Raw genomic sequence first — 27430 nt, forward strand, 5'->3', positions numbered from 1 at the left:
ATAGAGTTTGAGTTTAGAGCAATGTCAAAGGTTTTTTTTTTAATTTTTTGGTAATTAATTTTAGTTTTCTAATTATTTTTATTTTTTTCATAAACAGAACACGACTTGTGAATTTTTATTTTGTTAGTATCATTTTAGTGGTTAACTCATGGGTTCAAACAGAAGAAAAACTCTTAATAGTATAGATACACAACTACAAAACTTGCGTTTGATTCATTTTTATTTGAAAAGATTAACCGGATCTGAGGAAGCATGATTAAGTGGAGCAAAATAAACTTGACTTTAACCGGTACTTTCAAATTAGTTTGGGTAAAATGCCATGAGTAGTTGTTTACTGGGTTTCGGTTATTTTCACAAACTGTAAACTAGTTTTCAAATTACAGGTTTTGTAAAAATAATAATAATAGTAGATGTTTGTGGGAAACATAAAACTATTCTATTTCAAATGCTTGTAGTTTAATCTTCTCTGAAAATTGTCTGGTAAAAAGAGGTCACAAGGAAAATTGAAAATGATTGTGGTTGATGACAAACAATGGGAATATAAATTATGATGGAACATCATAAGCTTTTCTGTCTTTATGGTTAGTGCTAAAAGGCGTGGCGCAGGAGGCAATATTAACATCTATGGGCTCACAAAATTTGATTAAAAAGGAGCTTTTGGTTTGACCATGTCTAATCAGTTTCAGACAAAAGAGATCAAACTCATAAAGTTTTGTTCATATTTACTGTTAAGATAAATAAACTCTTGTCCCTTTTCTATCACACACACACACAAACTAATTCTCAGCTTATAAAGAAAAGAGTTTTTACGTATTTCTATAAATAAAATGTTATTTTTTAAAAAACATATAAAAAAATGTTAATGTATTCCGAATAGTATAATGCTAGTATTTTTAAATATAATTTTTTTATTTTTCTGAATATAAAAATAATTTCTTTTTTTATTTTTGAATACAAACTAGTACTGAATTGGAAAAAAATATCTTTAATAATAATATTTAAAGTCATATATAAAAAGGTAATTTTCATGTTTATTACATTGTTAGTACCATTATTCATGTTTACCACCGCTAAACTGACATTTAAAAAAAAAAAATTTATTAAGAGGCTAAAGACTCTTATGCCATTACCATATATATATATAATAAATAAATATTTAAATAAATAAAATAAATAAATAATTTTTTTATGTTTTCGAATTATACTTTTTCAAATTCCATTTTTTTATACTTTTTCAAATTCCATTTTTAATAATTTGTTTTGAATTTATTTTTCTGAATTTATTTTTTCAAATTGTTTTTTTAATTCAAAAAATTAAATTTGAAACTATTTTTTTTTAAATTTAAATATTTTTAAGTATTTATTTATATATTTATTAGAATTCAAAATTCCACATTCCAAAAGCCCTACTCACCCTTTAACTCTAAACTCTAAATCTAGATTAGTTAACCCTATGGTTATAAATGTTTTTTTTACTTTTTAAAAATGAAGATAAAAATGATTGAAGTAAACACGAAAAGTGGTATTACGAATGTACTATTTTTGGCATTTTTTCTATATAAAAATAAAACGGAGAAAAATTTTTCTATGTTATTTTTGTATATTTTGAATAGAATAAGTTTAATCATAATATTTTTTCCTCCAGAAATTTTATTCACAAAATGGATTTGAAGAATTCAAAATTAAGAAATAGTTACTAGATTTGGTGAGATTCGTTTTTATCTTTTTCAGCATCTATAATTTTTAATTTAAAATGAATGGAAGTTAGTTGTTAATAACTAAAAATCATTAAATTTTAGGAAGTTAAATGAAAAGGTAATTTTAAAATCAAATATTTGAGAGTTTTTGAAATGAAATGAGAAAGAAAATACAAGATAAAGAGTTTATGTGTAAGAAATGAGAATGATATATTAAACAGACTTAAAAGACATTGAGAACCTGGTTTTTGATATTGGTTATTTATGATGGTTAATGATATTGATGATGATGGTTTGCAACTAAATAAAAAAATGGTAATGATGTTTGAGGTATTATATATTAAAAAAATTATAATGATAATTTTCGTAAATAATTAATATGTTCGACTAATAATGTCGACAAAAACAGTTTTGTGTCTGGAAATTTTTTTTTTTGGAAAAATCTCAATAAAATAAGAGGTAAAAGACTCATTGCATGTTCTTTTGTCATTATTTCTAGCAATGGTATTTTTGTTTTATTCTATTAGTCATTGAAAAGACGAACTCATCATGAAATATGATGCTATAAGGTCGTAAATAATGAATATGTCTAATGTATATGAAATGATGCAAAACAATGAATTTTAAATTCATCTAGCTTGCTATATATATATAATGATTAATGATCATTATTAAGTGTATTTTTTGTTTTTGACGTCAGGAGTGTATATTATCAATAATTAAGTTCTAGTTTCTAACATAGTATTAAATGAGGTCATGAAAAGGTTTACACCTCTTAATTAATAAAATAACAAACAAAGAGCACACAGCTTATTAATCTGACTCGTAAGGATAATCTAAACAAAGAAACAACGATGACTTGGAAAAAGACAGTAGACTTACATTTAACTTGTTTTTTTGGTTAATTACATTTAAACTGTTCTCAAATAAATATTTTATTTTGGGGTCAATGGATTTGCAAGGAACATGGATATTATACGCATTATCAGACAAAATATGTCTGTTTTTGAGACCAGATTAACCCGCTGAAGTGATGAGGTTGATGTCTGGCCCGGGATTGTTAGCCACAACCCGATTATATCGTCTTTCGAATTCATACCATCAAACAGGATTGTACCGATTTTTATTCAAGTTTGAGTTGTATTATTGTCGTCAAATGCTCATTTAGAAAAATATTAATTAAAATTATGTTTTTTGAAAAGTAATAATATATTATAATAATATTTACTCATTCTTTAAATTTATTTAATTATATATATAATTTTGTTTACACCTTTTCAACATGCAAATTTCATTTATTTTTAACAGAAAATTTTCCTTTTCATTATTTGGTGACTATATTATTATCAATCAAAACTCAAATGTATAAAAAATGTGGTATAGATCAAAATAAATAAAGTGCTGACATATATGCATAGAACAAATTAATAGCATGTTTATTGCAGGTCTCTTATATTACGATAAGAGATCCAACATAAGAGACCTGTAATAAACTTGTTCTAAGAGTACATCAACTGAGAATAATACTCGCTCTGTTTTTTAATATAAGTCTTTTTAGAAAAAAATTTATGTTCTAAATTATATGATATTTTTAGTTTTTTATGTAAAATTTATTAACACTTAATGTTATATGACCAATGATAATATATTTTTTATTTTATTATTGATTGATTTGTGGTTAGGTAAATAATTAATGATGTTTTTTTTAGAAAATATTAAAAATTAATGATTTTTTTAATATATGTGCATAATTCTTAAACGATTTATATTAAAAAGCGGAGGAAGTAACGAAAAAAAGAGCACAAATTTCATAGAGGGGAATGGGGCATGTGAGAAAACATTTTTCTTTGAAACACAGAACATAAAAGCGAAGTTCCCTCTTATTATAAAAAAGCGACCACGCTTGTTTTCTAGCAATGATTCGGTCTACTTTATTAATATTCTCTCTTCTTTTGTAATTTTATTTTATCCTATCTATTTATCGTGTACCTAAAATATATCCCAATTATCTATGCTTCTTGATTTCTACCCTGGTACATAAAACAATAGTAGGGTAACATGTTTTCCGTGATGTTTGGTCATCAGTGAAAATTGTGAAATATCAAGAGTGAAGTTTTCTTTATGCAAACATCCATCCAAGTGATTATTTTGTTGTTGACAGCCCACTATTTTCAGCTGTAAATGTAGTAGTGAAGGGAGTACATTTAAATCATCCAACGGTAGAACTAGATCAATAAATACAAGTACATAATTCTATAAGCAACATCGATATTTACAATCTTTGTTCGAAGCATGGGAGAATATTAATGTACTACATTGCAGATTTTTTCTTTTTGTTTTTGTTTCAAAAATTTAAATATACATTTATAAAAAATTATATCGTATCATTGATACCAGACGAGTTATGATCATGCGAAAGAAGATTTATAGATATGAATATATGATATACATTTGTAATAGCATAATATACTCAACTCATAGCCAAGTGAAAATGTTTTAACTTAACGAATAGGCATAGCTTAAAAATAGTGAACGAATCATTTGCTCGAGAATCGAAAGCGCACTCGTGCGAGCAAAAAGTGTCTCGCCGTTAAACCATGTGATTAGGCTAATTTGTTTGAATATTAATCTACCGATAAAACCATTTAAGAAAACAACAAACAGAGTTAAAATAATAAAATAGAGTCACTCCTGTTTTCATCCTCAGCTTATGATAACGCGGCATTGATTTTCAATTCTTTCATTCTCTGTGTTAGAAATCTTTGACGGAGACATTATTTATACTTATTCCCTCCGTTTCATAAAATTACATATTTTAGAAAAAAAATTATTTTTAAAAAATTTATCTTTTTACATTTTGAATGCATGTTTTATTAATTAATTGCAAACTTCAAAAAACTTAATTGTACTCTTAGATTTTTATGGTTTAAAGTTCTAGAAAAAAAGAAAATCACATAAAATTATGTAAATTTAATGTAACATTTTGAAACGGATATAATATTTTTTTTGTTTTAAAAGAGATTTCAATTATATACATCCCAAGATCAAAATAACGCACTGATTACTATTTTACCCTTTTAGGCTACCTATTTTGTAATAAATTCTCGTGAACAAGTAAATATTGGTGAATGGTGGTGGTATACAATATGTTTGTTTCTTAGATTTGATAATTAATAGTAGGATGATACTGAATACACAGTATTCTTTAAATAAATTTTGGATATTTTGGCAAATAGTCTACTTTAAAGCTTTTTACGGCAAAAAAAAAAGAAGAGAGAGAGAGAGGCAAAACCGAGAGTAGTATTTATAAATTTGATTCTATGTTGTAACTCCCAAAACAAAATCTCTCACAAGTAGCTATCAGAACAAAAGGAAGGGGAGTTTGCTTGGTCTTTGCTCATCATCCTCTTGCCTTGAAATACTACTTCCTGTCTCCCTCTCTGTCTACACACAATCACACTCTTATATTCTTTTTTTTTCTTTTGAACTTTCGCTCTTCTATTCCTTTCTCTCTATATATATTATCTAGTGTCTCTCTCTCTCTCCATTCACTAGTATTGGTCTCTACACAAAGAGAAGACAAGCAATGGAGAACGGTGAGAAAGCAGTGGAGACCGTTGTTGTTGGGAACTATGTGGAGATGGAGAGTGAAGGGAAAGACTCAGACATGAAATCTAAGCTTTCCAACTTGTTTTGGCATGGCGGTTCTGTCTATGATGCTTGGTTCAGCTGCGCTTCCAACCAGGTACTACACCTATACTGTATTTTGTAGATGATAACAAAAAAAAATCCGTTTTTATACTCTCACTTTGTATAACTTGATGAATTTGTCTGTTTTCTGTAGGTGGCGCAAGTGCTGTTGACGCTTCCATATTCATTTTCACAGCTAGGGATGCTGTCAGGAATTCTGTTTCAGCTCTTCTACGGCCTCTTGGGTAGTTGGACTGCATACCTCATTAGCATTCTTTATGTCGAATACAGAACAAGGAAAGAGAGAGAGAAAGTTAACTTCAGAAACCATGTCATTCAGGTAACAGTATCAATTATTCTAGTTAGCTCTTTTCTACATCCTGTTTCATTTGAAAACATATATATATATATATATATATATATATATATATATACTAATTACATGGATTTTTTTTACAATGTGAAGTGGTTCGAGGTTCTTGATGGATTGCTTGGGAAGCACTGGAGGAATGTCGGGTTAGCATTCAACTGCACCTTTCTTCTCTTTGGATCTGTCATTCAACTCATAGCTTGTGCCAGGTAATTACTACAAATCATCCCAAACTCTTTATTGATCAGTAAAAAAAAATTACAACCCACACATATATATATATATATTTTTAATGAGATCGATGATGTTGTGATTTTAATGAACAATGAATGAATGTGCAGCAACATATATTACATAAATGACAATCTGGATAAGAGGACATGGACATACATATTTGGGGCATGTTGTGCAACCACAGTCTTCATCCCTTCCTTCCACAACTACAGGGTTTGGTCTTTTCTTGGACTCTTGATGACCACTTACACTGCTTGGTACCTCACCATTGCCTCCATCCTCCATGGTCAGGTAAATTAATTACTGAAGGAACTTTTTATGTTTTGGTAAGTTATACGGTTAGATAGATTAGCTGGTGATGTTGTAACTTAAGGGGACTCAAAAACATCAAAAAAGTTGTCTTCTTCCTTGTGTGTTTTGGCCCTTTTGTTTCAAGCAACATGTGGTTGGGACCACTTTTGCCCAACCCTATATACATTGGTGTCAGACATGGTTTAATGCATCAATGATACATTACTTATAATAATACAGATATATGAATCAGTTTGAGGTTGTTCCAAAAAAAAAAAAAAGAATCAGTTTGAGATTAATAATATATGTAACAAACAATATTGGTATAATAATAGGTAGAAGGAGTGAAGCATTCGGGACCAAGCAAGCTGGTGTTATACTTCACAGGGGCCACAAACATTCTTTACACATTCGGTGGCCATGCTGTTACTGTGTATGATTTTTTTACCTTCTTAACCCCACTAATCCATGTATCGTAAGGGTATAATCGGAGTTACAGAGATCGATGAAAAGGACCACCACTCCGTTCTTTGTTTTTCTATTCACACATTTACTTCAATTAATTATGTAAATTGAATTTGTGTTCATGTGTTGTTGGAGCAGAGAAATAATGCATGCGATGTGGAAGCCGCAGAAGTTCAAGTCTATTTACCTGTTTGCGACTCTGTACGTTCTGACGCTGACGCTGCCTTCTGCGTCTGCGGTATATTGGGCGTTTGGCGATTTGCTTCTAAACCATTCAAACGCATTCGCTCTCCTCCCAAAGAACCTTTTCCGCGACTTTGCAGTGGTGCTCATGCTCATCCACCAATTCATCACGTTTGGGTTCGCCTGCACGCCTCTATACTTCGTGTGGGAGAAGCTGATAGGCATGCACGAGTGCCGGAGCATGTGCAAGAGAGCCGCCGCGAGGCTTCCTGTGGTTATACCCATCTGGTTTCTGGCAATCATATTCCCTTTCTTCGGTCCCATTAACTCAACCGTGGGATCACTTCTCGTCAGCTTCACCGTCTACATCATCCCTGCGCTGGCTCACATCTTCACCTTCCGCTCATCCGCTGCACGTGAGAACGCTGTCGAGCAGCCGCCTAGGTTTCTAGGAAGGTGGACAGGAGCTTTCACCATCAACGCATTCATTGTGGTGTGGGTGTTCATAGTTGGATTTGGGTTTGGTGGTTGGGCCAGTATGATAAATTTTGTTCACCAGATTGACACATTCGGACTTTTCACGAAATGCTACCAGTGTCCTCCACCGGTAATGGCTTCACCTCCTCCGATCAGTCATCCTCATGTCAACCACACTCGTAGCCTTTGAGCAACAATGAGCAGACACGGTTGGTGTATTCCAAGGAGATAGATTCGGGTTCGTTTGTTTAGATCTTTACCAAGGCTCTTTGTTTTTCAATTTTGGTCGTCAAGTTTTACTATCGTCTTTCATGTTTGGAAATTAAAGAGGACAACATCGTATCTTTCTTTTTTTTTCGGGTCAAAAGGACAACATTGCCCAAAATACTCCCAACGATTCGACCCGGCAAACTCTTAACTAAAAAACTGTATGAACGCTACGAATACAGAGCAAAGAGAATTGTAGATTCATTAGCAAAAGTTTAATAAAACATACGAATATGAATCCAGCTTCTTACGCATCACGAAATCACCATAAACACATGTCTTAATAATCAGAAAACATCACGAGAGAAGGTTAAAAAAAAAAGAGGACAATGCAGAGGATGATATTAATATAGAGATAGCCAGAGAAGGACTTGTGCATAGTATCGTGAAACATTTGAATGGGGCCCCCACTTGGCGGGGCTCCCTTTTCCAATGTTTTTTTTTTCTATATGTACATATATGTTTGTTATGTATATGTCTAATGTTTAAGTGTAAAATAAATTAAGCTGACAAAAGAAACACAATAAGAAAGTTATGGTTCATATCCCCTATATATTAATTGAGGAACATTTGAAAAGATGTAACCTCAATTTTGTATTAATTAAAATAGGCCCCAATGCATAGGTGGCACTCAATTAGGTAGTCAATTACATTCAATTGAAAAATAAGTAGGTCCACATTCGATTTTTATATGTTGTTAGATACATAAGTTGGTCAAACTATATGATATAATGATATGATATGTTATTTTCTTTCCTTAAATCAAACCTACGGAATTACCATAAATGACTAATATATATATGACAATTAATGATTTTAATAATAAAGATTTGATAACAATTTATATCTCATCCATCATTTTTTGTTTAATTTTATATTATTAAAATAAATTAAACAATCAAATTAGCTATAAAAGTAAAATTTAGATTTTTTCGTATATGTTATATTTTGAATTTTTAAAAACGACAACAAATGACTAAAACTATTAAAATTATTATGTTAAAAATTAATGATCAATGGTTTAACATTTTTATTATAAGAAGATACACATGATTTTAAAACCATATGAGTAAAAAATATCATTTAATAATAAAATAAATATATATATATATATATAGATTAAACACTATATACCATAGGATTACATAAATATTTTAATATTAAAAGTTTCAATGAATTTTCAAGAACATTTATAAATTATAAACTTATTAAAGATTTCAAATTGAAAATTTTGTTATCGATGATTTAAATATTTTGTTATAAAATAATATGAATGATCATAGAACCGTATGATTATAAATTCTTATTTAATAAATAACTATATAAAATATATTATTCTTCGAAAAATAGGTTGGTCCATCTTAACTTATATTACACTTTTTATTAAACTAACTATCGAATTGATAAATAACGTACCAAAAAATGTTTTGCACTTTCCTTAAATAAAAGCTACGAAATTACCTAATATGATTAACATATATGTGAAAATTAATTATTATGAATAATAAATATTTGATAACAATTTTTGTATCTTAGTTCTTTTTAAAATTTTTATATTATTAAAAGATATTAAAAATCACATTAAATATATAATAAAAAATTTTATATTTTTTTATATGTTATATTTTGAATTTTTCAAAACGTCTATAAATTATTAGAAATTTGAAGATCACCACTCTTAAAATTTTGTGATCAATAGATTATTTTTTTTGTCATAATAAGTTACAAATGATCATAAAATTGTATTAATATGAACTTTTATTCAATATTATAAGAAGATACACATGATTTTAAAACCATATGAGTAAAAAATATCATTTAATAATAAAACATATATATATATATATAGATTAAACTATATACCATAAGATTACATAAATATTTTAATATTAAAACTTTCAATGAATTTTCAAAAACATTTATAAATTATAAACTTATTAAAGATTTCACATTGAAAATTTTGTTATCGATGATTTAAATATTCAGTTATAAAACGATATGAATGATCATAGAAGTGTATGATTATAAATTCTCATTGAATAAATGACTATATAAAATATACTATTCTTAAAAAAAATAGGTTGGTCCATCTTAACTTACATTATATTTTTATTAAACTAACTATCGAATATTCAAATTGATAAATAATCTACCAAATATTGTTTTTGCACTTTCCTTAATTAGAAGCTACAAAATTACCTAATATGATTAACGTATATATGAAAATTAATTATTATGAATAATAAATATTTGATAACAATTTTGGTATCTTAGTTCTTTTTTTAATTTTATATTATTAAAAGATATTAAAAAAATCACATTAAATATATAATAAAAACATTTATATTTTTTCTTATATGTTATATTTTGAATTTTTCAAAACGTCTATATATTATTAAAAATTTGAAGATTCTCACTCTGAAAATTTTGTGATCAATATATTTTTTTTTTGTTACAATAAGTTACAAATGATCATAAAATATAACGCATATGAATTTTTATTTAATAAATATTCAAACTAAATAATATATATATATATACTAATGATTTAAAGCAACAAGATTTGCTGATCAATTTAGTTGTCCAGTTGAAATCTTTCAAAAGTATGTGAAAGATTAAAGTCAAAGTAAATATGGATTTAGAATAGTAGTTATATTTTACTAACCAAAATACCGAAAAAAACCGAACCGAATCGAAACCAACCCGATATCTGGATTGAACACCCCTAATCCAAATGAAGCCAAACTATTGTTTCATTCTCCAAAATATAATAAAAATAATAACTTAATTCCGCGCAAGGCGCGGGTCTTATCCTAGTAACATAATATTAGGAGAGTTATAGACTCTTAGATAGTTATGATTTAAATGATAACATAACTTTTATATATAAAAAATATTTAATAATGAGAACCGGAATCAGTTATGCTGTTGAGTTTGGTTGTGACTTGTGAGACAGTCTTCTCAGCTTCTTTTCGTTAGACATAATTGTCTATTCACAAAAGAAAAAGTTTGTTGATTTTCAGTTACAATCCAAACTGTAATTAAAAAAAAATAATTTTTTTTTGTTTATTCATCTGAATCTCATAGATGCATTTGTTTTTTTTTCTGATTGCAAGTTTTTAATAGTCATTTTTATTATGTAAAAGCTAAAATGCATAATAAACATTTTTTTTGTAATAGGGCCCGTTTATAACAGGACCGGCTCTGGAGATAGCATGCGGCGAGATGGATGATTTACCCTTATACAAACCGTTTTTTAAGGTCTTTTTTTTTCTTTTAACAGCAGCCTTTTGTTCATTCTCTTGCAAAATGACCCAACTTTTGTTCATTCTCTTGCAAAATGACCCAACTCTCCATAGATGTAGTAGCTCCCACCTCCTCTGATGCGGTCCCTCTTCAGAGCCAAAGAGATTGTAAAATAAACTCAAGAGCAATTGTTAGGCAAATGAAATATGCCTTATATTTCTTTTAGCTTTTCTTTTTAAGTGAATCAAACCGAACGTGAGTTCCTACATCACATGAAACAAATGGAAATGTGGGAAACCGGAAAGTGCACATGGTTTACTCTGATCCTACAAACTAAAACAGATCGGACCAAGTTTATTTGCAAATACTGGACTGAAAGAAATAAGGAAATATAAAGATACTCAATCCTAACTTCGGATTGGGTTGTCTCTCCCTTGTCGACACTTCTTCCTACCATAGTCAACGTCTTGTATCCCATCAATACCCTTCTCCTCTAGATGAAACTTGTCCTCAAGTTTCACTGTAAACTCTGGAAAGCTAGCTGATATCTGATCATATTCCCCCCAAGTTGCATCATCTTCGTGTATTCTTTTCCACTTGATCAACAAGTTAGCTACCTTATCGTTGCTTGTCCCTGCTTTGTTAGTCCATCGAACTTGTAACACTTGCTCAGCTTGAAGCTTCAATGTTCCATTGTTACGTAGGGGAAGCAACACGCCAATGTTCGGGGTACCATCACCAATCCAAGGCTTCAACAAAGATACATGAAAAAGTGAGTGAATCTTTGTACCTTGTGGAAGAGTAAGTTGATACGCTACTTCAGCGATACGAGCTTCAATTTGGAAAGGTCCAATGAAACGATGAGACAGCTTTTGTGAACTCCTGAAAAATAAAGTCTTCTGGCAGTACAATTGAATGCGAAGCAGGACCCAATCACCAACTGCAAACTATACGTCACGTTTTTTAGAGTTTGCTAGCTGCTTCATGCGGTTATTAGCATGACCAAGTGTTGTTTCAGCTCTGACAATAGCTCATCTCTAGACGCCATTTGTTCATCCAATTATGGTAGAGGCAATCTCATAAGCTGGAATAGGTGGTGGTGTGCGTCCATAGACTGCTTGGAATGGTGTCATGCCCGTTGATGAGTGAAATGTCGTATTGTACCAATATTCAGCCCAAGGAATAAAATCACTCCACTGGTTTGGATGGTGATTAACGAAACATCTCAAGAACTGCTCAATGCATCGATTGACGACCTCAGTTTGGCTGTCGGATTGTGGATGGTAAGCTGTTGACATCCTCAGTTGTGTTCCTGAAATCTTCTAAAACAGACTGATAAAGATAGGATCTATGTCACTTACAATAGAACGTGGGATTCCATGGAGTTTCAAAATGTTATCCACAAACTTATTTGCCACTGTCCGAGCTGTATATGGGTGAGAGAGTGGAATCAAATGTGCCGAATTTGTAAGTCGATCAACAACCACCATCAAAGTTGTGTTCTCATCAGAGCGTTTAAGTCCATCTATGAAGTCTAGGAGACATCTTCCCAGACTTGATTGGGTATAGGAACGTGCTGTAACAACCCAACTGGTGAAAGAGATGAGTATTTGGCTTTCTGACATACCTCACAAATCGTACTGCTTGGTGAATTGCCCGCCAGTAATATTGTTCAGCCAATCTATTGTAAGTACGCAGGACTCCGGAGTGACCTCCCATAGATGTGTCGTGGTGCTCATGTAGGAGTTGAGCTGTTAGTGTTGACTGTGGTGGAATAACTACCTGATTATGATAACAGAGGAGATCATTTCTCCATTCGTACGGTTTCCATGGGTTTGTTGTGACGAGCTGTCCAATACGTTGCAAGTACATAACATCGTTATATAGAGCCTTGATGTCACTCCAAATAGTTGAAGGTTGAACAAAAGTAGCGTCAAGTGTAGGGCTCCCATGAACACGAGACAAAGTATCAGCAGCAGAATTAGTGTGGCCTGGTTTGTATGTGATTTCATAATCGTAACCCACCAAATTTCCCATCACTTCTTCTGCTCTGGTGTGAGTACTCATTGTTCCAGTTGGTAACGCAGACTGCGTTGGTCAGTTTGAATGATATATCATCGACCTAGAATGTAAGGCCTCCATGTCCTGATTGCAATCACAATGGCAAGCATTCCACGAGCATAGGTATACCATGATTGTTTGGATAGTCCCATCATGCAGCTCATGAAAGCAATAGGGCAATCATTCTGAGACAATACGGCTCTAATCCCATCACCGGAAGCGTCGGTTTGAATGATGATTGGCAAGGAAAATATGGTAACACCAAGGTTTTTTTTGTGGTGAGTGCCTGTTTGAGTGCCACAAATGTTGTGTATGCTTCCTTGCCCATGTGAATTTCCTTTTTCGTAAGAGGTTTGTTAAATGTCTTGCAATAATTCCATAATCTTTGACGAACTTGCGGTAGTAGCCAGTGAGGCCAATAAATCCTTGCAACTTTGTTATTGTGGTAGGTGTGGGCCAGGCCAACATTGCAGAGATTTTGGACCTATCGACCTTGAATCCTTCTCCACAGACAATATGACCTAAGTACTCTAGCTCTTTCTTACCAAACTCACACTTTTGTACTTAACCACCAATTGATCTTGTCGTAATAACTCAAACACAGCTCGTACGTGTTGAACATGCTCCTGGAGTTAGAGCTGTAGATGAGAATATCATTAAAATTAAACCAAGAAAGACTTACGTAGCAATCGTCGGAAAACTAAGTTCATCACATCCTGAAAAGTAGATGGAGCGTTGCATAATCCAAAGGCATCACCAAGTATTTGTAGTGGCCATTGTGTGTTCAAAACAATGCATTTTTGCCCTTAAGCATGCATGCATTTTTGTGTATCTTCTAATCGAAAACATTTCAGAATTCCTAACCTTCGTAGCTCTAACATACATTCAGAACCGTCTTCCGCTCCTCGACATCTAACCGCATATCGAGATGTATCAGAGTTAAAGACAACAATCCCAATGCAGTTCTTTGTTGATGCTATATCAATTAAATCTTTCACAACTTCTTTATTTGAAAATTCTTGACCCATCTCAATACCCATCCCATCTTCCCATTCCTCCATTGGTCGAACTTCTTCAACAACAACCGGAAGATCAACATATCTAGCACGACTACACACATGGCTAACTATCTTCTCCACGTTCTCCGCTTTCTCCAAATGCTGCACGTTTTCTCCACCAAAACCCACATCTCCTTCATTTCGAATTACAACATTTTCCACTGCCTCTTGCACCTCCCAATGTTGTTTTGCTTCTTCGATGCCATTATATAAAATGACTGCACCAGGATTGCCTTCAACTTTGGGTATTCCACTTGAAAATGCTCACTAAAATTCCCGCCAAATGAACTTGATTTATCAGTTCTAGAAAGTTGCTCAATTATGGGAACTTTCTTCCTCTACATGCAGAATACTTCTTCTTTGGTCTTTATACACTGATGTTAGATAAAAAAAAACATATCTTCATTATCTAAGATCTATGATTGCCTCTTAGGTTTCACTACTAAAGGAATGTAACTCAAATTCAGCCTCTTCCTAGCTCGATCTATGGTCATCTTCCTGCATACCCTATCCACTAGGGCCGAGTAAGTGATCTCTTCCTTCGAAGATGTCCTAAAAGATAAGGCATGCAATCGACCGTCGCTCGGAGTCCATTCATAATCATCTCCTATCTTTGTATAGTATCCTTCATAATCAAAGTGTATGCTCGTTGAATAAGAATCCATCATCTCCTATACAAATTAAAATGATAAACTTAAGTTATACCAAGTTATACATTTTAAACTCTTAGGTTATACTAAGTTTTACATTTTCACCAATAAAGTTTTGCCAAGTTATACCATATTTTATACTTTTACAAACAAAATTATTCTAAGTCATACAGTTTTACCAATAAGGTTAGACAAAGTTATACAGTTTTACGGTTACAATTTTACTTATTTCTATAAGTTGTACGCTTATTATTGTGCAAAGTTATACTAAGTTTCACTAGTTCAACTCACACCAAAACATCTTCTATTCAACCAATTTTTGATGGATCCACTAGATGTTGTTCCCAAATTTTCAATTAAAAAATAATATGAAATAGATGGAAAAAATGGAAACTGATTTCAACTCCAATTAACAAACCCAATATCCGTCATCGGTTGTAATTACAAGTGAGATTCATATGGATTTGGGCTACTAAACAATAACACAAGGAATACTTAAATTTGAAGGTTACACTTCTGATTCTTTGCTAGTGGCTTGCCAGTGGCTTCAATGTGCTTCTCGTTTTAATCCAATTTCAAACAATGGACTTTGCGAGTTCATCGGTATTTACAGAGTTCGAATTCCGCATCCGTCCCTGTGTCGTCTTTTCTATTCGATTTGAATCCCCAGAGAGAGTGAGTCTAATTAGAAAGCGGATCCACATGTGACGAATGATCGGTTGAAATTGAATCAGTTAAGTGGGAGTATTTTTGACTTTAACTATTACACTTGAGAGTATCCAAGTTAATGAAGAATACACTAGACTTATTAGGAGTATGACAATTTTTTTTTTTTGTTCAGGAGCCTATATGATATTTTAGTTTTTATAATAAATTATTTTGAGAAGTCCAAAAAACCTAAAAAAAATTATAATATGGTCAGACCGGACTTTAAAATATACAGATAACAGATCTAAAATATTTTCGGGCTAAACCAAATCAAACTCAAATATTTACGAGTTTTGTAGGTTTTTCGTTGGGCCGGATTATCTCAGTTGACACAAGGTACATATTTTATTTCTATGGGCTTAAGAAAAAAGCCCGTAAGTTTTTTTCTCGTGGATTCAAAGTCAAATGGGATGAAGGCGCAACTGCTTGCAACTTGCAAGTCACAAGAATACAAAGTAGGGTCAGTTATCTCATAAGTGAATTGATGCATTATTTATTTATTTTAAAAGATCTTCTTTTCTTTTGTCTCCGACACCAAAACAAAGAGTTGTTGGACTCGTTTACAATCACACATTGCCTCTTTTTTTTGTTTGAGCAACCACAATCACACATTGCCTTATTATCAATTTTCCACCTTTTTTTGCATTTCTCATAATACTTTGCTTCTCGTATTAGTTGGGGGAGGGGGGCAATTGTTGGACCAATTAAAACCCGGTTTTCCGGCTTCTGCAGCAATAAATAACAATCAATCAATCACTGGCTGGTTTCAATTTGGAGAACCGGTTTACATACCAATTGGTAAACCGAATGCTTACAAGTTGCAAGTAATTAAACATTGAGAATGAGAGTTGGTTGGTGATCAGTTAGACGCCTGAGAAGCTTTCAAGCCAAAGCAGAGGAAGAAGAAAGAAAGTATGCAGATTCAGTGCAAAACCCTAACTTTCACTTTTTCCCCTATTTCTTCTAACCATAAGCTGCCATTCCCATCTCCAATCAATTTAAGGGCATGTAAGCCTCCATTCCCGAGTTTCAGGAGCTCTGTTAAGTCTCACAAGTTTATAAGAAACTGTTCAAGTCCTAATCAGGAGCTTGTTGTTGATGGAGTCAACGGAAATGGCTCGATTTCACGGGACACGGAGGAGGTGACTGAGCTTGTACAAGAGGCGGCTGAGGTGGAAGTAGAAGAAGTGAAGAAGATAGATGATTTAGCGGATCAGAGTATTTGGGGACAGATGAAAGAGATAGTCATGTTTACGGGACCTGCTGCTGGACTGTGGATATGCGGTCCCTTGATGAGTCTCATTGACACCGCCGTCATTGGTCAAGGAAGCTCTGTCGAACTCGCCGCTTTAGGTGATGTCTTTAGACTCTGAACATTTGATTTCATACTATATCTCAGATTTGTTACACTCTACTCCCAACTGAGAATATGCGACTGCCTTCTTCCTACTACTATAATGTTATACTCTCTGGTTCAAGTAATAGTAATCTAAATTTCATTATGGATGAAACAGGTCCTGCAACCGTCGTCTGTGATTATTTGTCTTATACTTTCATGTTCCTCTCAGTTGCCACTTCAAATCTTGTTGCCACCTCTCTTGCTCGCGGGGTCAGTTTATTAGAATTGAATATTCAGGAGATATGTTTATTTTTTCCCGTTATGTATCACATTTATTAGCAACTTCCTAATAGAATAGTGGTTATATGCAGGATAAAGATGAGGTACAACATCAGATATCCATCTTGCTTTTCATCGGTTTGGCTTGTGGAGTCGTGATGATGGCGTTTACAAGACTATTTGGTTCCGGGGTACTAGCTGGTAACAATAAATATTTTATTTGTAAGCTGAACAGTAACAAGTTTGTGAATAGTACTAAATCAACAGTCCGTTGACGATTTAGTCTTCTTTCAGCTTTTACAGGTGCAAAGAATGCTGAGATTGTCCCGGCGGCAAATACATATGTTCAGGTTTGTTCTCTTATGTTGTAAATTTTCAGATTTTAATGTTGTGTGGTTTTGGTTAGTCTGGTGGCTCTATGACTATAGAAAAATAGTATGTTTGGTCCATGTGCGTATAAACATATGTTTGATAGCCTTGAGTGTTGTTAATTCTTGAGGAAAACTTGAATTTTAAGTGACTTTCCTCTTTCTTCCTTTGAAGTGACGATTGTTTTTATTTTCTTTCATTCTCAGATTCGTGGTTTAGCATGGCCAGCTGTCCTCATTGGATGGGTTGCTCAAAGTGCAAGGTCCCCTTATACCTCATTTTCATCTCCACATTGCATTTTTGCACGTCCAAAGTTTCAGCATTGTCGCACACTTCTGACTGTGGGGCCTTAAAAGTACCCAGAGGAGATTATATCTCACTGTTACGTTCTCAATCCTTTGTCTCAGCCTTGGTATGAAAGACTCATGGGGACCTTTAAAGGCACTGGCAGTTGCTAGTGCAATAAACGGTGCTGGCGATCTAGTCTTATGCACCTTTCTAGGATACGGTATAGCAGGTGCAGCTTGGGCAACTATGGTGTCTCAAGTAAGCTGAAATCTATAACAGATTCCATTCAAAGTTAAACAATATGGTTTTTAATTCGAGATGTTATAGGTTGTTGCAGCTTATATGATGATGGACGCATTGAATAAGAAAGGATACAACGCTTTCTCACTCTGTGTTCCTTCTCCAAGTGAACTCTTTACCATCATTGGGCTGGCTGCCCCAGTCTTTATGACTATGATGTCAAAGGTTACTACTTCATTTGACATTCAGTTGCAACAAGGTTGTTTTATACGTAGATAATATTTGTGTGTTTCCTCCCTTTAGGTTTTGTTTTATTCGCTCCTTGTGTACTTTGCTACATCAATGGGAACAAGCGTGATAGCTGCTCATCAGGTGATATATCTTTGTATATATTCAACACTAACCATGTCTCCTTCTTTGAGTTTGTTCTATAACATTTCTTCGGCTCTTTTGGTCTCTCTAGGTTATGCTTCAGACATATAACATTTGTACAATTTTGGGGGAGCCTCTCTCTCAAACTGCACAGTCCTTTATGCCTGAGTTGTTATTCGGAATCAATCGCAATTTGCCTAAAGTAAGCCCGTTGTTGGTGAAAATATACTCAGCTGAGGATACCATTGGTACATCTTCTTCTTGCTTTTACCTCTAAAAGCATCTCTGTTTTGCGCTGTTGTCTGTAGGCCAGAATGCTTCTGAAGTCACTCGTTATCATTGGTGCTACACTTGGAATAGTAGTAGGAACCATTGGCACAGCAATTCCGTGGCTGTTCCCTACCATCTTCACACACGACAAGGTCGTCACATTGGAGGTATTGTCTTTTCCTTTTCCTTTATATTTTTTCATTGTGTCAGGGCAACGCATTTTCAAGAACGACAAGTTTCGAAATACATATTGTGACAGATGCACAAGGTCATAATACCATATTTTCTTGCTTTATCCATCACTCCGAGTACTCTCAGTCTAGAAGGCACCTTACTGGTAAGTAAGTTTGGATTTTTGTGTCTCATAGTCTAAACCCTGATCCAAAATAGCTGACACTGTTGTTGTAAAATGGAGGCTGGAAGAGATCTTAGATATATCAGCTTGTCAACTGCTGGATGCTTGGCCGTTGCTGGGCTTTTACTTATGGTAATCACTCACTCTTAGCCTCAATCTCCTGAATTCCAAAATAGATTTCTGTCTGTAACTCTCTCTCTTCTTTTTTGCATTGTTTACAATTGACTAAAAGCTTCTGAGCAATGGAGGATTTGGTTTGAGAGGCTGCTGGTTCGCTCTCGTGGGATTTCAATGGGTAAAATGTTTTTGCTACACCTTTACTAAGCCATATAACCCACACACAGCTTTTGCTCTCCTAACATGAATTATTACAGGCTCGATTTTCTCTAGCCCTTGTACGTCTTCTATCGCGAGACGGTGTACTTTACTCGGAAGATACAAGCAGATATGCAGAGAAAGTGAAAGCTGCTTAGCTCAGAACGTCACCATCTACATCACAATAAAATTCTTAAAGGGAATAGAAAACAGCTTTGTAGATCAATGAAACTATGTTTGATATTGTATTCTTGAAGAACAGAATAATGGGAAAGTCTTGCCATAAATGGCCCTGTTTGCAGCCATGTCCGATCTCCTCTTCTGCTGCTTGAGATTTATGAGTGTTTATTTGATAAATAATATGTTTTCCTTAGACGAACCAAGTAGCATGTTTGGTCTAGTGGTATGATTCTTGCTACGGGTGCGAGAGTTCCGTAGATCCGTAGCTACATGTATTGCAACGTTTAATACGGCACACATTTTGTAACACAAGACAAGAACTGCAGGAAAAGTTTGTACGCTAACGAAACAGCTTCATAGGCTGCTGAAAATTTATTCATGTATCGGCTTAATCCTATAACAGAGCCCAACGATTAGTAACATAAACACATGGATTGCAATATAGTATCAATTTCAAATTGAAACATAACTATTAAAAAATTGGTAAAAATCACTTGAAATACAAACTCTTCATCCACTTCAACCTTTCAAAGTAGCAACGGTTGCTCGGTACTCTGCTTTTACAGAAGAACATGATACTACCTCTTGCTTCTTTGATCTCAATGACATAGAAGAGTTGTCCAACTATATCAACCATCCATTTTAAAATCTTTTTTGATTAGACATCCAGCTCAGTCCGAAACAAAATACCATTTAAACTTTCAAGAGAATTTCCTCTTCTAATAATACTCTCCGATTAATCATCTTTTACTCCAATAACAATCTCTATAAAGCTGGCGAAAGTAAAAAGAAAAAAGAAACAGCAATATCCAATTCCGGGTTCTCTCGGTTTTTCTGGCGAAGGTGATTGGAGTTTTCAAGACATTGCCTTTGAAGAACCTCCGGTGTCTTGTTTCATGTCGGATTCGTTACGCAAGTTGCTTCCTCTGGTGTATGGCTTCTTATCACCCTTTCAAACACAGAAATAGAGAGAGATTCACTGTTTTATACTTTGGCTCTAAAGAAACAAAGCACCAATATTTAATCTAAACGCATTGAGCTTTTCTTTTATGTTTAAGTTACCAACCCTTTTGTTTTTGCCCACCTGGAAGATCGTCCCAAGTTTCCTCAGTCCCGTGGCTCGACCTCGAAGAACATCTTTTGAAACACTTGGGTCTTTAAGCACCTGCGAGAGAAGCAAGATTGTCAACAATGTTATTTATTACTAAAAAAAAAAAGATGGTTGTGTAATGTAAGATGACTTGCAGATTGGCAGACATGAGACAGAGTGGATTCGATGTCGAGAACATTGATTTGCCAAAGAGACTGAAGCAAAGCATCCATTTTAGCTTCAATGGCTTTCTGAATATGCTCCTCTCTGTTATCACCTTGGTGTTCATTCAACTTGTTCACCTCACCCTGCAACTGAAGCAAAGAAACAGTACCAGAAGCAGCCATGACTTGAGATTTCATATGGTGGCTTTTGTCTCGCACCCATTCCGCTAAGAAGGGCACTTTCATATATCGTTTGTCTTTCCCCATTTCTTTAGCCGCTTTTCTTGTGTAAATGTAGCCTATTGTATGCATCATTGCCTCCCCAAAACCTGAAGAGTCAAAGCTAGATCATGGACCATCTACATAAACATTTTGTTCCATAGATCTAATCATCTAATGCAAAAAAAAAAGAAAGAAAGGTTTTTGTACCGGCAGAAGAAAGACGCTTTGCCTCTTCGTTTGCCCATTCCATAAATTCATGAGTTCGTCCTTCCACAAACGGCTCGAGTTTGTTTTTCAACGTTGCAGCGAGCTTGTCTTCCCTCTCCTTCTGCAAAGCCTGCACCCAGTTCCCATACACAATACATGAAAGGAAAAAAAAAACATATCACTGAGTTGTTAATAAAGAAGAAAGGAAAAACAATGTACTTTGATCTTGTCTTGAAGAATTTGTTTTCTGATATCAGGCTCATATGATTCTAAGTCAGCTTCGATTGATGCCAAATAAGCAAGTGCAAGCTGCCCAACATATTCTTCAAAGACTTCGCTTCCGAAAAGCATACCAAATACAGCTGCAGGATCTACCATTGCATCCCTGAAAAGAAAACAAAATTGAACCACCTTCAGTTCATAACATTCTTAACTTAAAGGGTATTAGATAAAAAAAAAAAAAAAAGGAAAGAGACACCAACTTACTGTTGGACACCTTCTTTGCCATATTTGTCATAAGCTGCTCGCTTTTCCGGATTGCTCAAAACCTGATAAGCCTCGCCTAATACCTTTCATTTACAAAAGGATACGACATTACAGCAACAGAACTTTAGTGTGTAAAATAGTTTGTGAAGGTTCCAGTAAACACAAAAACCCAAGAAAGAGTTGCAATATTGTGACAAAAAAAAATTGTAATCACCTGAAAGTTTTTAGCAGCTTGAGGATCTCCAGGGTTTTTGTCTGGATGAACTTTTCTTGCCTGAGATAGAGTCAAACCAGATAAAGTTCCAAAACACTGTACACTACAACCGGAGAGATTCCGTGATGATTTGTTGATTACAGAAAAGATATATAGAAAAAAAAAAGGGACATACTTTTAGGTAGTAAGCCTTTTTAATGTCAGCATCTGAAGCATCAGCTTTGACGCATAAGATGTCATAATACTCATTTTCCTTCACCATACCTTCCTTGTGAGACCAAAACATGAAATCAAGCGTGAAGATAAATCAAATGTATGCGGAAATTTTTATGATTTTATTTTTGCTATTTCTTTGTGACGGAGAAAACAACGATCATCGAAATTCAGCATCTTATGAATTAAAACTCAGAATTAGGGATTAATAATCTGGAAAAAAACGAGTCGCTAGATCATCATGCATGCATGCATCTAGAGACATAAGAACACAGAGAGAGGAAACATAAACTTACTGGTCGTGCAGATGTGTCAATGGGAGCACTGTGTCCATATTTAGAGCACCTCTATCCCCATCCCTTAATGCTTTTCTTATGTTAATATTGGTTTAAAAAAAATAAAAAAGTACATAATTACATAAGAACAGTGTCTTATTTTGGGTCAAGAAGAGGCGTCTCTTGTTGCCACGTGTAGGCGTGTGAGAGGCAGAGGAGCTGTGTGTTCCTTCTTCGTCTCTCTCTCTCTCTCTCTCTGCACAACGAATATGGCGAGCAAGGATCCGAATCGCGAGCAACCTCCTCCTCTGAGTATCGAAATCAAAGCCACTCAGGATCAATTCTTCGGTAAGTGCCGATTATCTTCTCTGCAGCGGGAATCGAATCGTCGTAGAAACTCTGTTTTAATCTTAGGAAAGATAGATTAAACCTAATTATATGATTACTATGAACTCTTACGGACTAAATCACCTCTAACCTTTGTTCACTTGCTGATTTCAAAGACAGAAGAGCATCCCACAAATGCTAAGGACTGTTTGGGTTGGTGATGGATTATGTGTGATTTACTATCCTACTTATCATCACTGCCTAGGCTATACATGTTTGCGTTGTGAATTTGAACGGAAAATATATTTCTCCAATGCTCTGATTATTGTTTTTTTTTATTTACTCTTTTGTTTCTCTGCTAACTTTAATTTTATAGGCTTTTATAGGGGAATTGCTCCTGGAGTCACTGGATCTCTAGCCACTGGAGCAACTTACTTTGGTGTTATTGAGTCCACAAAGAAATGGATTGAAGAGTCTCATCCCAACTTAGGCGGGCACTTGGTACACTTTATTGCAGGAGCTATTGGTATGTTATCTACTCTCCTCTCTCGTTCATCTGATCAATAAGTTGGTGGTAAAAGATAGGAGGAAAACGTATGTTCACTCATGTAGAAGCTGACTTTGAATGCCAGTAAATCAGACATTTCAATGTTATGTGATGATTTGAACTATGGATATCGTGGGTCTGTTAAAGATAAGATTCAGGTTTTGAGCAAAACCGCACAAGGGAAAAAGGTTACAAAAATTGCTGAAGGCATATGAAGCAGCATCAAAAGTTGTCAGGTGCGTTCTTTTAAGTAGTTTTGCGGCATAACTTCTAACATGACGTTTCAAGCATCACTACCACTACGTTCGTTTCTACATTCTCATAGACTTTGTCTTCGATCTTTTGAGTTGTTGGATAAGGAGACGAATATACTTATATGATTGCTTTTTATGGACTGTAAAACTGCACAAGACGCATGGTTTTCTATGATCTACCAAACCTATTCACAATGAACAAACATTTGCTTTATTTTTCACATGTTAATACAACTCATTAGTCTGTTAAAGCTTCCTTTGATCTCTATTCTGGTTCAAGTTCTGCAGCTGCAACATGCCTAACCCGCTGAGCAAGACGTCTCCTCCTATATACCCCCACCAAGCGCAGAATCAGGATCATTGCAATAGCACCGTACTCAAACACCGTCACTATTCTGAATCCTCCCGTACAAAATGGAGAACATCAGTCTTAGAAAAACAGGGTTTGGTACGTTCTTTTATGTTCCTTTAGAAACTTGTATGTTTTTGTAAGTACTAGTATTCACATGTCTTAGAAACTTGTATAAATGAAACTAGTATTCACAAGTTCTCAAGTTAATTCTTCCTTCTCAATTTACTTCTTTCTTGAAAACAAGTTTGTTTATTCTCAAGTTACTTCTTCCTTCTCAAGTTCATTGTGGGTTAATCAAGTTCTTACTCAAGTTCTTTCTTGAAAATAAGTTTGTAAACAAGTTTCCTTCGATGCTTCTTTCAAATTATTAAGTTTATTTTACTAATCTTTGTTTTTATGTTTTTATTTAAAAATCTATGTTTAAAATGTTATCTTTTACTATGTTTTATTTAATCAATAAATTTTAAGTTTAATAAAAAATGTTTAATTTTTTTTTAGAACCCTTAATTAAGAGATTTGCATTGGAGGACATAAGACCATGATTATCGGGGTCCTAAAGTTGGGTCCCAACCCATTTTCGGCCCAAAAATAAATACAAAATTGTGATAATGTTCCGGGACGGGCCTTAACCAAGGTTGATTTTTGCTCGTCCTTCCTTGCCACCTGTCGAGTGGAGATGAAGCAGAGAAGTCGTGTAGGGGAAACTCGACTTTCTCTTCCCAAATCGATCTCACCGTCTTCCGGTTCTCTCTCGACGGCGACGCATGTGGCGATAAAGTACACTGACGATTTCATCCCGAATCTCTCCCGGATCCCTCACGTGTCTATCCGAGTCTGTCTCCAACCTCATTCTCCGCCGATTTCAATCTAAAAGGTATGTGTTCCTCTTTCGTTTTCAAATCCTTAGGATGTCGTTGTCGATCTAGTTCCTCCGCATGTTGGTTTCGTAGATTCTTTGTTGTGATGATTTGTTCGGTAGATTAGATTTAGTTTCTCGATCTAGTTCCTCAGAGTCGGGTTTCGTAGATTCTTTTTTGTGATGATATGTTCGGTTGATTAAGTTCAGTTTCTCGATCTAGTTCCTCCGCATGTTAGTTTCGTGTGATTCTTTGTTGTGATGATATGTTGGGTAGATTAAATTCAGTTTCTTTTATTGATGATGATGATCGTTGATGGTTTCTTTGATATTGTTTCGTCGATAGCTTTGTAGTTGATATGGTTTCTGTAATTTCTTGTTAGGAAACTTGATTGGTTTTAGATTTGTATTGAAGTTCAGTATAAATTATTGCCTCGAATGCTTGTTGTTTTTGATTTTTTTGAACGAAAGTTGATAGCTTTTAGTTCTGTATTGAAGTAACTAAACTTATTGCCTAGTCTTCTAGCTTCTGATCACACTTTAAACGTTTTGAAGGAAACCTGAGAGCTTCTAAAAACTTTATTGAAGTAAAAAAAAAATTAGTGATAAGACTGTGAGTCTTATGAACGAGATTGCCATGTTTGTAGTTCGGATTTGAAGTTACTTAAACGAAATTGTGTTCTCTGCTTGTATTGTAGTTCCCTTTGTAGCTTATAGCTTTTGTAGTTGTAGTTTAGTAATAACTATAGCTGATAGCTTTCGTACTAAAATTTAATGATCCATTAAACTAGAGCTGATAGCTTTGTAGTTGTAGTTTAGTAATAACATCTGATTAGACATAGGTAGATAATGGTTAGGTGGTTATGGAGTTATTACTTGTTAAATCCCATAGAAAACACTTCAGCTTTATTATCTCCAAATCGTCTTTCTCTTCTCTTTGCGAACAAGAAATCATTCCCATTCTCTATAATTTCTTCTGTTCTTCTTCCTATGGATCAAAGGAATCCATATAGCCAGAATTCTGGTTATGTGGGGCTTCTTCACAACGTACAAAATAATAATGTTCAGGAAAACTTTCCTTCCAGTGTCGACATTGGAGCCTCAGAAATGCCTCCTTTCAGTTCCCAATAGTCTGAGGCTCCATCCCAACCTCAGGACACACCTGTGGAGCGTATGGTGAGAAGGAAATGGACGCCGGGTGATGACGAGGTTCTGATTAGTGTGTGGCTAAACACATCAAAGGACGCTGTTGTCGGAAATGAACAGAAGTTAAGGACCTTCTGGAAACGCGTAGATGAATACTTTGCAACAACTCTTCATGAGAACATAGAGAATGTTCATTGTAAGCAGAGGTGGCACAGAATCAAAGATCAGACGAACAAGTTCTGTTCCGCATTCGCAGTTGCAGAGAGACAAATAACCAGCGGTCAGAGTGACAATGATGTTCTAAAGGTGGCTCATGAAATCTTCTACTCTGAACAAGGATACAAGTTTACCCTCGAGCATGCGTGGTGTGTCCTGCGATATGAACAAAAGTGGATAAGCCTGAACACCCCTAAGACGGCCGGTTCAAAGAGAAAGAGTGGTGAGGTCAGTTCCCAACCTTCAAGCGCACATGTCGGTGAGGTCAGTTCCCAATCTTCAATGCGTCCTGAAGGTATCAAGGCTGCGAAAGCAAGCATGAATGGTAGTAAAGGAAAGGCTATTGAGGACTATAAGAGCATTTTGAAGCTCAAGATGGAAGATTTAGCGAGGAAGGAGAAACTGTCGAAGCTAGCGATATTAGACACTCTCCTTGCTAAGAAGGATCCACTAAGTGAGAGTGAAGAAACAGTCAAGAACAAGCTGTTGGCCGAACTCTTCTAGTTTTTCAATTCTAAGTTTCTGTCTTGTGTAATATCTACTAAAATGTTGCTTTTGTGTTGGTCTAAGTTTGTGTCTTGTGTTCTATGTTTCAGTTTCTGTCTTGTGTTCTATGTTCTTGTATATCTTGATGTTATGTGATGTTATGTTTGATATAATGATAACTCTGCTTGTTATTTGACATACAAAACTTACGTGTGCCGTTTTTATTATTCTCAGGTCATGGGATTGGATTATAGCTACACGCAGCCGTCTGATTCGGAGGATTATGGTTTAGGGAACTCAGCAGCAGTGGAAACAGCTCCACATAAATGAATATACTGCTGGACCAAGCAGAGATAGAAGCCGCGCGGGTTCAGTACCCTCCACAGCCGGAGGTTGAGTTCGGCTTCCCCAAAGAATGCTACTGTGGTGGCAAACCGCTTATTAGGACATCTTACACAAGAACTGACCCGGGGAGAAGGTTCTACACCTGTGAGAACATCGACGACGGAGACTGCCATGTACACAAGTGGTGGGATGTGGCGGCTACAGAGGAGATCAAAGCCATAGGTACACAGTATGCCCTGCTTGAGAAGACTGTCTCTGAGTTATCTAAAAAAAATCTCTGTTTCGTAATGGTTTGAACTCGTACTAGGTGGTCTGGTTCTTTTAGTAATGGTAATATCCATGTTCGTAATGTTAAAGTAGGTTTGAACTAAGAGGAGAGTGAACTAAGTAGCTTGGTGTTTTGTAGTATGAACTCGTACGACTGGTGTGTGTATTGTAATATGTTATGTATGAAACTCATTATGAAGCTGTACAAGGAGACGGTTAAGGGGTGTATTTTTCCAATGAACAAGGAGACTTATAAATTTTTATAAGTACTATGTTTTGTATTACTAATTGATCATGTGATTTCGTATAAGTCTTGTAATTGTTAATCTCCACACACTTTTTGAGCACATGTGTTTTTA

General features: G+C 34.6%; 5 protein-coding genes across 18 annotated transcripts; 4 read left to right on the top strand and 1 right to left on the bottom strand.

Moving 5' to 3' along the window:
• Nucleotides 1-5028: 5028 nt before the first annotated feature.
• LOC106429411 (auxin transporter-like protein 2) lies at nucleotides 5029-7759 on the top strand. Its single transcript, XM_048773429.1, has 6 exons — nucleotides 5029-5442; nucleotides 5542-5727; nucleotides 5854-5966; nucleotides 6099-6282; nucleotides 6618-6715; nucleotides 6886-7759. Exons 1-6 carry the CDS (start codon nucleotides 5284-5286, stop codon nucleotides 7595-7597), a joined length of 1452 nt encoding a protein of 483 aa, XP_048629386.1. The 5' UTR covers nucleotides 5029-5283; the 3' UTR covers nucleotides 7598-7759.
• Nucleotides 7760-16157: 8398 nt separating this feature from the next.
• On the top strand, nucleotides 16158-19607 carry LOC125575594 (protein DETOXIFICATION 46, chloroplastic-like). Of its 2 annotated transcripts, none has more exons than XM_048773415.1 (14): nucleotides 16158-16750; nucleotides 16912-17006; nucleotides 17108-17237; nucleotides 17310-17365; nucleotides 17591-17646; nucleotides 17792-17930; nucleotides 18000-18137; nucleotides 18216-18284; nucleotides 18376-18486; nucleotides 18593-18721; nucleotides 18814-18891; nucleotides 18970-19041; nucleotides 19142-19204; nucleotides 19284-19607. In XM_048773415.1, exons 1-14 carry the CDS (start codon nucleotides 16312-16314, stop codon nucleotides 19380-19382), a joined length of 1674 nt encoding a protein of 557 aa, XP_048629372.1. In that variant the 5' UTR covers nucleotides 16158-16311; the 3' UTR covers nucleotides 19383-19607. The 2 variants fall into 2 exon arrangements, with proteins under 2 accessions (XP_048629372.1, XP_048629373.1); XM_048773416.1 differs by having other exon boundaries at nucleotides 16166-16750; nucleotides 17108-17216.
• Nucleotides 19608-20029: 422 nt separating this feature from the next.
• On the bottom strand, nucleotides 20030-22399 carry LOC125575214 (chaperone protein dnaJ 10-like). Of its 10 annotated transcripts, none has more exons than XM_048773423.1 (9): nucleotides 22297-22399; nucleotides 21963-22055; nucleotides 21788-21847; nucleotides 21574-21656; nucleotides 21307-21472; nucleotides 21088-21217; nucleotides 20650-20987; nucleotides 20471-20569; nucleotides 20030-20353 (listed from the first exon to the last, which is right to left on the bottom strand). In XM_048773423.1, exons 2-9 carry the CDS (start codon nucleotides 22047-22049, stop codon nucleotides 20261-20263), a joined length of 1056 nt encoding a protein of 351 aa, XP_048629380.1. In that variant the 5' UTR covers nucleotides 22050-22055; nucleotides 22297-22399; the 3' UTR covers nucleotides 20030-20260. The 10 variants fall into 10 exon arrangements, 8 of the variants coding, with proteins under 8 accessions (XP_048629380.1, XP_048629377.1, XP_013685224.2 ...); XM_048773420.1 differs by having other exon boundaries at nucleotides 21788-21883; XR_007333939.1 differs by lacking the exon at nucleotides 22297-22399 and having other exon boundaries at nucleotides 20489-20569; nucleotides 20646-20987; nucleotides 21788-21883; nucleotides 21963-22290.
• Nucleotides 22394-23976, top strand: LOC125574887. 4 transcript variants are annotated; one of them, XM_048773424.1, is made up of 5 exons: nucleotides 22394-22623; nucleotides 22777-22815; nucleotides 22979-23128; nucleotides 23297-23385; nucleotides 23684-23976. In XM_048773424.1, the coding sequence occupies exons 1-4, from the start codon at nucleotides 22545-22547 to the stop codon at nucleotides 23362-23364; spliced, it is 336 nt and encodes a 111-aa protein (XP_048629381.1). In that variant the 5' UTR covers nucleotides 22394-22544; the 3' UTR covers nucleotides 23365-23385; nucleotides 23684-23976. The 4 variants fall into 4 exon arrangements, with proteins under 4 accessions (XP_048629381.1, XP_048629382.1, XP_048629383.1 ...); XM_048773425.1 differs by having other exon boundaries at nucleotides 22454-22623; nucleotides 23692-23976; XM_048773426.1 differs by lacking the exon at nucleotides 22777-22815 and having other exon boundaries at nucleotides 22460-22623.
• A 1808-nt stretch (nucleotides 23977-25784) lies between these two features.
• On the top strand, nucleotides 25785-26789 carry LOC125600838 (glutathione S-transferase T3-like). Its single transcript, XM_048773428.1, has 3 exons — nucleotides 25785-26458; nucleotides 26570-26594; nucleotides 26694-26789. Exons 1-3 carry the CDS (start codon nucleotides 25785-25787, stop codon nucleotides 26787-26789), a joined length of 795 nt encoding a protein of 264 aa, XP_048629385.1.
• The last annotated feature ends 641 nt before the right edge of the window (nucleotides 26790-27430 follow it).

Source organism: Brassica napus, unplaced genomic scaffold (assembly GCF_020379485.1).
Source record: "Brassica napus cultivar Da-Ae unplaced genomic scaffold, Da-Ae ScsIHWf_2401;HRSCAF=3103, whole genome shotgun sequence".
Classification (NCBI taxonomy): domain Eukaryota; kingdom Viridiplantae; phylum Streptophyta; class Magnoliopsida; order Brassicales; family Brassicaceae; genus Brassica; species Brassica napus.